The sequence below is a fragment of the Bolinopsis microptera genome, chromosome 1, assembly GCF_026151205.1.
Source record: "Bolinopsis microptera isolate Bmic1 chromosome 1, MBARI_Bmic_1.0, whole genome shotgun sequence".
Taxonomy (NCBI): Eukaryota; Metazoa; Ctenophora; class Tentaculata; order Lobata; family Bolinopsidae; genus Bolinopsis; species Bolinopsis microptera.
The window spans coordinates 15,228,603-15,240,877 of record NC_087072.1 but is presented as its reverse complement, the minus strand read 5'-3'; the positions used below and the strand labels follow the sequence as shown (position 1 = coordinate 15,240,877).

Here is a 12,275-nt window from a genome sequence, read left to right as displayed (position 1 = left end):
GGAGCAAAGTAAGAAACTTTTCCGGTAGATTTTCAGAATGCTTGAACAATTGTCTAAGGTGAAAATGTCCTCAGATTTTGAATAAAATTACTCCTTAATGGTTTAAAATCGATTTGAAAAGTTATTACTTTGTCAAAAATCAAGTTTTAAAAACACTTAATTTTATGACGTCATCAAGTGATGATGATGAAGATAAATTATTTTTTGATATAATGTAAACTAAAGTATAAACAATTATCTTTAAAACCTGTGGTTCGAAATGACTGTATCTTCTATACTTTTGAATCTACGGACACTTAAATGTAGGCTATAATTGACTGCAAAAGCGTCTATACATACATATAATTATAATTATATATTTTACCAAAACCCATATTCATGGGTAGAGTGGACCGCTGCCAGTGTCTCTCTTTCCCAAACAAAAGGAAATGATATTAATTTGATTGACCGTTCTCAAATGCAAAATGATACCGAGAATGAAATCGGTCGCTCGCTTTTTCCATTCATTCACGGCTTACGAATTGTAATAAATTTCGATTGATTACATCAGTCAGATGCTGTAAAAATCTCTTTGGGTTGCGTTCGGATCGATACCTAGTATTTCGGGGTAAGGGTAGTAGTTATTGCTTATTGAATTAGCTGAAGTTTATTGAATCTTTATTGCCGAGTACAGCTGCCTTTGGGTAGATCTTCTTAATCTATTACAATTGTAAATGAATGGGAAAAGCGAGCGACCGATTTCATTCTCGGTATCATTTTGCATTTGAGAACGGTCAATCAAATTAATATCATTTCCTTTTGTTTGGGAAAGAGAGACACTGGCAGCGGTCCACTCTACCCATGAATATGGGTTTTGGTAAAATATCATCTCTTTTTGATTATAATGTCAGGGTACTTTATAAAGTCGAAATATAAACTGATATCTTCATTAATTAATAAGGAGGAAGTTTCAACGATTTCGAAATTTTCCTTTAAAAACATTTCCTTGTGTTTAGGTAAGCATATCGGTCGATCACTGACTGAATATGCCACCTAATACTCATTCAAGTTGGCATTAAATTCATATATAATGACATTAAACTGTCGTGGCAAAGCAGAATTTGTTGGAAATCACGAATGAGCAAAATTCTCACCTTTCGCACGTGCAAACTTTGAGCGGACGTTGCGTGCGCATCCAATATTGAATCGCCGTAAATTTTTTCATGTAATTGTTTTATATATAGCTTGATAAGCATGCAAAGTTTCAAAGTATTTCAAGAAGAACTGTAATCACAACGGCACTCTAAAGTTGACAGAAAATGACGAAAACAGCAATTTTCAGTGATTTTAGCAATTTTCTATCAATTTGGGCGTGTCCCCACGTGTGCAACTTTTCGATTTTCAACTTCAAAACTAGCCTAATGCACAATTTATACCTATAGGAAGCAGAACTGAGCTCCTCAACTCAAGGCATGGCCCAACACCAGAGAATACTAAATCGCAAAATTGACGTTTTTATAAAATAATTCTTCAAAAAAGCACAAACTTCAATGACGAATATCTTTATGAAGGAGCAAGCTAGAAAAACTTTCCGGTAGATTTTCAGAATGCTTGAACAATTATCTAAGATGAAAATCTCCTCAGATTTTGAATAAAATTACTCCTTAATGGTTTAAAATCAATTTTAAAAGTTATTACTTTGTCAAAAATCAAGTTTTAAAAACGGTTAACTTGATGACGTCATCAAGGGGTGTTTATGACGTCAAATAATTTTTTTATACAATGTAAACTAAAGTGTAAACAATTATTTGCAAGACCTGTGGTCGGAAATGGCTTTATCTTTTATACTTTTGAATCTATGGACAATTAAATACAGGCTACAATTGACTGGCAAAGCGTCTATCCCTGAATAGAATATGTATATATATATATATCACGACAATCTGTCGTAAAACAGGGGTTCTAGAAAACCCATTTCCCGATACTCCTGAAACCTGAAACTTTTTTTGCAGTCGATTTGATCAACGTCTAGACGCCCTGAAAAATTTCAGATCTCTAACTCAATTTTAACATGGTTTTTAAGGCACCTGAATATGGCGATTTTGGGTTTTTTACCGAATTTCGTATAACAGTGCTGGCGAGTATTTTATGCAAATTTCTTAAAAATCTCAACATAACTATTTTTTATTCCTGTCATCTTTGACATCAAATTAGAATGTTTTGAACTAAAAATAATTCTGCTTAACGACTTCCGATGAGTCTTAATGCCTGGAAAACTCCTGCCGGAGGCGGCGGCCTTCGGCCGCCGCCCCCGGCCGGAGTGCACGCTTCGCGTGCACAAAAGAGGCTTGTAACGTGTACCAAAGGGGGTATAATAGTAAAGGGGGTATAATAGTAAAGGGGGTATAATAGTAAATGGGGAACATAGTATACCCACAATAAATGCAACGGTCGTGCTTGCCAGCACTGTGATTTGACCAAAACCCATAATCATGGGTAGAGTGAACCGCTGCCAGTGTCTCTCTTTTCCAAACAAAAGGAAATGATATTAATTTGAGGAACCGTCCGCAAATGCAAATTGATACCGAGAATGAAATGGGTCGCTCGCTTTTCCCACTCAATAAGCTTTATTACAATTCGTAAGCCGTGAATGAATGGGAAAAGCGAGCGACCGATTTCATTCTCGGTATCAATTTGCATTTGCGGACGGTTCCTCAAATTAATATCATTTCCTTTTGTTTGGAAAAGAGAGACACTGGCAGCGGTTCACTCTACCCATGATTATGGGTTTTGGTCAAATATCATCTCTTTTTGATTATAATGTCAGGATAATTTACACAGTCGAAACTTCATTAATAAGGAGGTAATTTCAACGATTTCGAAATTTTACCTTTGAAAACATTTCCTTGTGTTTAGGTAGGTATATCTGTCGATAACAGACTGAATATGGCACTTCTTACTCATTCAAGTTGGCATTTAATTCATATATAATGCCATTTAAATATCGTGGGAAAGCAGAATATATTCGAAATCACAAATGAGCAAAATTCTCACCTTTCGCACGTGCAAACTTTGAGCGGACGTTGCGTGCGCATACAATATTGAATCATCGTAAATTTTTGTATAGTGGTATTTAATATATAGTTTGATAAGCATACAAAGTTTCAGAAGATTTCAAAAAGAACTTGGATCACAACGGGACTCCAAAGTTGATAAAAATCGTGAAAATAACAATTTTCAGTGATATAAGCTATTTTAAATCAATTTGGGCGTGTCCCCACGTGTGCAAATTTTCGATTTTCAACTTTAAAACTAGCCTATAACACAATTTAGACCTTTAAGAAGCAAAATTGAGCTCCACAACCCAAGGGATGGTCCAACATCAGAGAATACTAATTCACAACTTTTGTGTTTTTATAAAATTATTCTTCAAAAACGCACTAACTTCAATAGCAAATATCTTTATGAAGGAGTAAGGTAGGAAACTTTTCCGGTAGATTTTCAGAATGCTTGAACAATTATCTTAGATGAAAATGTCCTCAGATTTTGAATAAAATTACTTCTTAATGGTTTAAAATCGATTTGAAAAGTTGTTATTTTGTCAAAAATCAAGTTTTAAAAACACTTAAATTGATGACGTCATCAAGTGATGATGATGACGATAAATTATTTTTCGATATAATGTAAACTAAAGTATAAACGATTATCTTTAAAACCTGTGGTTCCAAATGACTGTATCTTTTATACTTTTGAATCTACGGACACTTAAACGTAGGCTACAATTGACTGCCAAAGCGTCTATACATACATATATATATATCCTTCACGACAATCTGTTGTAAAACAGGGGTTCCAGAAAACCCACTTCCCGATACTCCTGAAACATGAACATTTTTTTACAGTCGATTTGGACAAGGTCTAGACGCCCTGCAAAGTTTCAGATCTCTAACTCAATTTTAACATGGTTTTTAAGGCACCTGAATATGGCGATTTTGGGTTTTTTACCTAATTTCGTATAACATGCTGGCGCGTATTTTGCGCAAATTTCTTAAAAACCTCCACATAACTATTTCTTATTCCTGTCATCTTTAACATTGAATTAGAATGTTTTGAACTTAAATATACCTGCTGAACTACTTTCGATGAGTCTTAATGCCTGGAAAACAATAAAGGGGATATAATAGTATAGGGGGTAAATAGTGTTGTGAATATAAGGGCAACGGTTATGCTTGCCAGCATTGTGATATATACTTCACGACAATCTGTTGTAAAACAGAGGTTCCAGAAAACCCACTTCCCGATACTCCTGAAACATGAAATTTTTTTACAGTCGATTTGGACAAGGTCTAGACGCCCTGCAAAGTTTCAGATCTCTAACTCAATTTTAACATCGTTTTTAAGGCACCTGAATATGGCGATTTTGGGTTTTTTACCTAATTTCGTATAACATGCTGGCGCGTATTTTGCGCAAATTTCTTAAAAACCTCCACATAACTATTTCTTATTCCTGTCATCTTTAACATTGAATTAGAATGTTTTGAACTTAAATATACCTGCTGAACTACTTTCGATGACTCTTAATGCCTGGAAAACAATAAAGGGGATATACTAGTATAGGGGGTAAATAGTGTTGTGAATATAAGGGCGACGGTAATGCTTGCCAGCATTGTGATAGGGTTTCAATATTTTTACATGAAATTTTCAGAATCAACGTAGAATGTGAAAACTGGCCACGGGCCTAAATATTAAATATCAATCAATTACAATTCATTAATATTACCAATATTAAAAACTATCGAAAATATTCAAGAAAGTATTCTCTAGCCAAAGGGCTCAATATTTAAATCTAAAAACGTAGAATCGCATTTCGACCTTAAGTTTTGTATTGGAATTTTGAGTTAGGCCTTTAAAAAAATTTGGCGGCCAAATTAACTGAATTTCGCATTGCAAATTTGGAATTTGGCCGCCAAATTTTTTTAAAGGCCTAACTCAAAATTCCAATACAAAACTTAAGGTCGAAATGCGATTCTACGTTGATTCTGAAAATTTCATGTTAAAATATTGAAACCCTATTGAGTTCTATTGTTTTGAGCGAAATCAGTTTTGCAAATATTGCGAACTGAGATATGGGCAATTTTGTTCATTTTTTCATTCAAAAATATTGATATTTGACCAATTTATGGGCCAAATTCGATCAAATTTGGTGCGTATGCCCAAGTATGGTCATATGGTTTTTGGCTCATAACTCAGTCATTTTTTGTCCAATCTTGATGAAAATTCATATACGAGTTCAGGGGAGCACTAGCTACAAGTAGAGCACCTAAAATCTGGATTTTGTGCATGTTTATGGTATTTGGCTCAATTGGGCCTAATTTGGACCAAATATGGGCGTGGCTGCCCCGCGGGCACCGTTTGGCGGTTGGGGTCCGGGACCCCCTCAAAAGTTCGGTCACTGTTCCTAGTTAGTTGGTCAGCTACTATCTCGAAACCAAGTTTCACAAAAAAATCAGGGTGAACCGCATTTCGACCTTAAGTTTTGTATTGGAATTTTGAGTTAGGCCTTTAAAAAAATTTGGCGGCCAAATTCTGAATTTCGCATTGCAAATTTTGGAATTTGGCCGCCAAATTTTTTTAAAGGCCTAACTCAAAATTCCAATACAAAACTTAAGGTCGAAATGCGATTCTACGTTGATTCTGAAAATTTCATGTTAAAATATTGAAACCCTATTGAGTTCTATTGTTTTGAGCGTGGAGCGAAATCAGTTTTGCAAATATTGCGAACTGAGATATGGGCAATTTTGTTCATTTTTTCATTCAAAAATATTGATATTTGACCAATTTATGGGCCAAATTCGATCAAATTTGGTGCGTATGCCCAAATATGGTCATATGGTTTTTGGCTCATAACTCAGTCATTTTTTGTCCAATCTTGATGAAAATTCATATACGAGTTCAGGGGACCACTAGCTACAAGTAGAGCACCTAAAATCTGGATTTTGTGCATGTTTAGGGTATTTGGCTCAATTGGGCCTAATTTGGACCAAGGGGTCGACCGTATATATATTATCCGATCTGATCTAGCTTAGCACTGCTGCTTAAGAATATGTCGTGCGCAATAAGTTTTAACATCATGTCGTCACCGCGTATTCCGTATTAGTATTCTGTGACAAAACCCGCGCATTCGGCGAACACGTGTTTATGGTAGGATGCCTAAAGTGTTGGTTTTTCGAAACATAGGTTTTCGTGAAATATTTTATGCGATCTTTACTACTATGTCGATTCAATTGAATTACTGAGAATCAATATTCGATACTGTGAAGCCTGAATTTTGATGAGATCAATAAGAATATTTATAAATTATATATAGCTATATGTATAGATGCAAAAAAGTCACCGTTCGAACTTACAAGTTGGCCAGAAAATTCAGGCTTCTAAGTATTGTTGACAAGTAAACAGTCCATTATATTGCCCAGTGTAGGATAAATAAAAATAATAAATTAGTGATAAAAACACTACCATAGTCAATACTCAATAAACAAGTTATTTATGGGTGCACGGTCATGGAAAAATATCTAATCAATTGCAGTGATTCCTAAATCAGCTAAATCATTTTGAACCTTTACACTCTTAATACTAAACACCTTTCTCAGCAACTTATGTATCAATTTTAAGGTATGCTTATCTAAATTATGGCAAGAAATCTGTGAAAAGCAGTGAGGTAAAACATGTCTCCTGGTAAGAATCTTATAATCAATCTCATCTCGCACAGCAACACAAAGAATTTCTAACAACCAGTTCTGATCCTGTTTAAAGTAAAGGTTAGAGCTACAAAACATGCCGTAAAACATGGGAACATCATGGAAATCAAACACGGGCCTCTGCAGTAAAAAGTGGCAAATATTCTGGTAGATATGCTTGTGTGGTGTAAATAAAGCGTGAAGCATTCTACCAAGAAAATATACAGACAAATGAGGTAATCTCTCTTCAACCGAGGTTATAGAGTTTTCAATCATCTTAAACAAATACAAACACATAGCTTTCTCCTTGAACTTTTCCTCCTCTATAAGGAGGGATGTCCTCTCCAGACAGACGAATGCGACACGTCTGGTAGCTTCATCGTAGCTGCTTAGAGCAAGTAACATAACCTTACTGATAGGATGGGACAGGATCATGCGCACATCTACCTCCCCATTTCTCAGCACGTGGTGAAGCAGGGATAGAATGTACTCGGTGTCAGCTGTTACCAGAGATTCCACACTGTCCGTCACCATCTTCATGCTTTCCTCAGAGTGTAAGGGAAAGTTATCTATCAGATTGTTCATCATGTCACTGTCGATGTTTTCCAGGATCTTGATGCAGTATTCGTTGTAGTGGGCGATGTTTTTGATGCTTTTCAGATCGGCCACGTCAGATCCATATGCGAATGGGTATTTGGACACCACACCCTGCTCTTCAAAATGTTTCAGGATCTTTAAAACGTTTTTGTCAGCAACAGAGGTGGTTGCTGAATAAGAGGTTTGGAAGATAAGATAGTGGGCTTTGTTCAGGGTCTCGGAGGGTACTTTTCCAGTTTCCAACAGCAAAACAAATAGTTTAGTCAGCAATGTTTTCTCACTACTTAGCTCGGAAACCAAACACTTCTGTACTGCTGGATGAGCGATCAAGGTATCGAAGATAGGAGACAGACGTTCCCCGGGAACTATTTCTTGGAACGTGATTATGAGCTGTGTTAAGATTTCGATATTCATTTTGAGCCCGTTTTGACTGGTTTCTGGAACAATTGTTTGATCCAACAACTCTGCAGTTGAACACACAGACTTATCGATCTGTTTCCTGGTAAAAGCTGGAAGGTGTTCTTCGTAAACTGACACGTGTTGTGACAAGAATGCTTTGAGGCTGCCAATATCAGACTTACTCATAAATAATTCGAATATTTGTTTCAGGATTTTCTTACTTTTCAAGCAGTTCGAGAGTTCAGCTGTTTTATCAAGGTGTCTTGAAGTGAAGAATGTGGTACACTCCAGATTGATAGCTTCAGAGACCAGGTAAAGGGCTTCTAACTCATTCTTAGGTTCAGTTTTGCAGATTATTTCCGAGAGGAGACATACTCGTTTATCGTCCACTGTCCGTGGACATTCCTCTGAAATGTCTGTAGCATGAGCAAATTCTTTGCAGTATTCCTGGTAATCTTGTTTGTGTTCTTTATACTGTGATACATCAAAAACATAGTCACACTCTCTGGAGTATTCAGTACGCAGGTAATTTTCTAACAACAAGATACATTGGAATCTTGAGTAGTTGGTTAGGTTTAACGAATAGGCATTAGAGGCGTCATCAAAGTTCTTCGTTATGTAAACTAAACAAGCATCCGAACATATTTCTGAATACATTTTTTCGGCGATTTCTTGAGGAATGTGTGAAAATATGTCAGAACACAATGCACCATTCTTACCAAGGAAATGCAAAAACCAAACAATATGGTACTCGTCTATCTTCTCTGGTGACGACTGGAAGAGGTCGAAGAAGTGGTACATACCAAAATAGAATAATTTGGTCGCAAGGTAACTTCGGGGTCCGCAAAATTCAGCAAACTTGTCCAGATGGTCTCTGATGATTGGTATTAGCTCGTCATCTTTCCGGTCATCGGAACATTCACTCATCAAAACATTCTGTATAACTGCTTCTACGCGCTTCTCTGTCAGCCATTCTTTCATGATGACACACTTCAAAACATCAACCTCGTAAAATGCTTCGTGATTCCGTTCGATCAGCTGATCAACAGTCTTCTGAAGGTAGGCGATAGTTTTCGCGTATACTTTTGGATTGTTGTGCATTTCCGTCATCAAGTTGTCGTCAAATAATTGCAGAAAATGGTGGAATACATCTCTGTTACTGGTTCCATTTTTGAAGAGGACGAATGAAAACTGTTGGAACATTTTGACCATGTTGGCAACCAAAATGGGATCTGTTCTGATTTCGTCGTAGTAATGAGTTTGCATTTCACCCCACAAATGATCTCCTAAAACAAAGTGTGATCCTAGAAAGAATACTGGAGAGTCATGGCTCAGCAACTTTTCTCGTAAATCGAACTCCATCCATTTAGAAAAATTCGCATCCGGGATATCAAACAGAGGATTACAAATGTAGGCGATCAATCGTGGAATTAAGTCACATTCCACCTTACCCGGAGTTCCATATCACATTCCTTGGATTTTACTCCGTCCAGTATAGTGGTAAGGTAATCAAGTCCAAAGGAGGTAGAGAAGTCGCATACCTTATTGACCAAAATAAGAATTTCTTCGTCCAATATGAAGTCACGTTTCTCTCCTTTAATTGTGACAATCATATCAGAATGATCATCAAAGATGATCGATTCTATAATGTTGATAGCTTGTGAGTATTCAACATCACTATTTATAGCTAACATTATCTTGTGGAATAGCTTCTTGGATTGCCCTGTTTTCTCCGTTACTTTCTTAACGACAGCTGCGTGGTTAGACTTGACGAATCTTCTAAGTGCAGCGGGGTAAGTCAGGACAAGTAAGTTCACATCATCTTCAGACAGCTCACCACTCTCAGATAAATCTATCAACTTCTCTATCTTATACTGATAAAGACTGAACATGTCTATGATGGAGTAATGTCCAGCAAATGCAGAAGTGAGAAGTCCAGCTGAGTTGATAACAGAGATATCTACTAAGTTGTATAGAGCAATATCTTTGAGTTGCTCTCGATCTTGAAGCATAGCAACAGCCTTGGAAGCAGATCCTATCAGGGCCAGTAACAGTGGATACACACCGATATCAACTGTTGTCTTTAACTGTTTTTCTAGCAAGTCTGAAACAGGTTTTGGGACTAAATAGTCTATGATTTGTTTATCAGTAATGTCCGGAGTAACAGTGGATAGCAAGGCCTCTACATCCCTAGCTCGTAAAACAGAACAGAGAACTGAAGCAAAGGACAAGTCGGAAGATTTCTTGGTGATGATACTGCTTATCATTGAAGATGAAACTTCGGGACAAATCTTGACCATGTCCACAACGAACTCACTGTAGTATTGACTGTTTGAGGAAGCATGCTTTACAAAGTTCAACAGCACAGGATTTCTCGTACAGTCTGTCAGTACATCTTTTGCGGTTGAATCGAACAATATCCCAGTCTTACGATGAAACAGAGCCCTGAAAAACACACTTGTCTGCTCCTGCAGCTCCTTAACAGAGTCCTCCCAGAAATAGGAGATCTTAACAAGGACAGGGACAGCAAAAAACTGGCACATTACCCTCTTCTGTATCTTAGCGACGTTTAAAACGTGTTCCAACAAAACATTGAGTAGCTCCAGTTTTAGCTCCACACTATCTTTTCCAATCCGTGTGGTCATGATCTTCAGAACATTCTTCATTTGCATAAACTTAACCTTCAAGTCAAGAGAAGGGATACAGAGAAATGAGAGCATAAATCTAACTGCGTCTTCGTGAGCTGGCCCATGGTTTGCTAACATTTGCTTCAGGGAGGCATTACCAAAGTTGAAATCGTCCAGGAGGGTTTTAGTGACGGAGCCCCCGAAACAATTAAGCAAGATAAGGAACTCCAAACATCTCTTCCTAGCCGGGACAGAGCTATACTTACTGAGACAACTATACACACTGTGTAACCGCTCCTTTATTAGCTTCCTACACAGTGCCACAGCTTGTGCCTGGAACTGAAGGTGTTCCTTGAGGACGGACTTGTTAAGAAGGGCGAACAGTGTAAAACAGGCTGCTGACTGGGTGTGCTGACCGGGACCCCTGTCCCACCAAGAGAACACCTCACTACAGCTGGGGGAGAGGGTGAGGAGCTGGGGGAGGTGGGAGGTGTCACGTGACTTTAGCAGTTCCACCAGGTGGAGAACAGGTTGGGTGTCCGTGCCATCTCCCTTCCTGATACCTTGCAGTGCTGCGCTCACTTCTGACATTTTACAGCGGGGGTTGTTACTTCAACATATTCTGGTGAGATTAATTGTTACATGTTAAGATATCAATTAGAATTTGAAGTTTCAATTATTTAGCCTTAAGATAAATTCACTAGTTTAAAGTTAGTATTTAAAGACTCCGTAGCGATTATAAAACTGAACTGAAATTTGATTTACTTTTAAATGGAAATTGTAAATTAGTAGGAGAATCAATAAAACTATGTAGCATAATATCAGTTTTCAAAATGATAATTATATTATATATCAACGCAAATAAAAATGTCTTATTAGCCACAGTTTATGATTGTCTAAAAAAAACTAATTTATTTCAATTCAGAAGATTTGGTAAAACTACTTTATAAACTCAGTTTTTCAATCAAACATAATAATATTCGTAAAAAGAAAATCTTATGAATACGATCAATCCATATTAAATATATTATCAACAGTAAGGTATTAAAGATACTTGATCGACCGAAAACTGGAGATCTTTTACCAGCTGGTACCTATTTGGAACTCTGGCCTTGTTCCGCTTTCTTCGCCGCTGCTGCCTCTTGTTTCTTTCTCATTACCTGAACGAGAAAGTATTTATTTATTTTAAATAGCAGGATTATCATGAATATAGTGCCGTCCCCTTAGCTTTGGCCCCTCGACCGCTAATATAAAGTTTACCAACTATTTCTCTGTACAAAACCTACTTTGTTTGATTTTCGTAGAGTAAACTTGCCATTCCTTCATCCACATAAAGATTGATAATTAAGTAAGTTTGTTAATTAAGTAAGTTTGTTAATTAAGTAAGTTTGTTAATTAAGTAAGTTTGTTAATAAAGTAAGTTTGTTAATCAAGTAAGTTTGTTAATTAAGTAAACCTCAGCGTCCCTCTCTTGCCGTTGAGTGTGAGTTAGACCTTTGTTACCATCTTGATCTTTAGTTTCTGAAGAAGAAAGTTTTAAGGAAAATTCCTGAATTCTTTGTTCTTTTGATGAAATTTTCAAATTAAAATTTGATTTTGATTGATTTGGATATATGATACAACCGAAAAATGGAAGCATTCTATGCAGACTGTTTTTACCTTTGTTTTTACCCTTGTTTTTCTTTGCAGCTTTTTCTCTTGCTAAATCCCGCTGGTTTCCCCGGGCCATGGAGAGAAGTTCTACCCGACCTAGCAATTTAAATAAAATTAATGAGTCTTTTATCTATTTAAATCTATTTATAACATTAAAGTGAGCTATAAATAACTATCATATGGTGATTGATGTAATTTATAAACTTCTTGTTTCGTTTTTGACAACCTCTTTTATTTTTCATACAATGACAAGCAAGCTTCTCAAAACAAAATAACTTCAATT

General features: G+C 36.6%; 3 protein-coding genes across 4 annotated transcripts in view; 1 reads left to right on the top strand and 2 right to left on the bottom strand.

Moving 5' to 3' along the window:
• Nucleotides 1-12,275, top strand: part of LOC134814056 (uncharacterized) — an 84,922-nt gene that overhangs the window by 67,663 nt on the left and 4,984 nt on the right. The gene's annotated exons all lie outside the window — the stretch shown is intronic.
• Nucleotides 6,552-9,074, bottom strand: LOC134813557 (uncharacterized). The gene has a single exon (XM_063821387.1). It carries the CDS (start codon nucleotides 9,072-9,074, stop codon nucleotides 6,552-6,554), a length of 2,523 nt encoding a protein of 840 aa, XP_063677457.1.
• The window catches only part of LOC134814078 (modifier of protein aggregation 4-like), a 61,916-nt gene continuing 60,796 nt past the window's right edge, over nucleotides 11,156-12,275 (bottom strand). The window contains exons 2-4 of the mRNA XM_063822086.1: nucleotides 11,999-12,090; nucleotides 11,796-11,860; nucleotides 11,156-11,499 (exon numbers count right to left, since the gene is read on the bottom strand). Coding sequence (XP_063678156.1) covers nucleotides 11,434-11,499; nucleotides 11,796-11,860; nucleotides 11,999-12,068 — 201 coding nt within the window. The 5' untranslated portion in view covers nucleotides 12,069-12,090 and the 3' untranslated portion in view covers nucleotides 11,156-11,433. The remainder of the gene's footprint in view (nucleotides 11,500-11,795; nucleotides 11,861-11,998; nucleotides 12,091-12,275) is intronic.

Bases quoted from the DNA above. Each gene is read 5' to 3' on its own strand.
- LOC134813557 (XM_063821387.1), bottom strand. From the start codon at position 9,074: ATGGAGTTCGATTTACGAGAAAAGTTGCTGAGCCATGACTCTCCAGTA.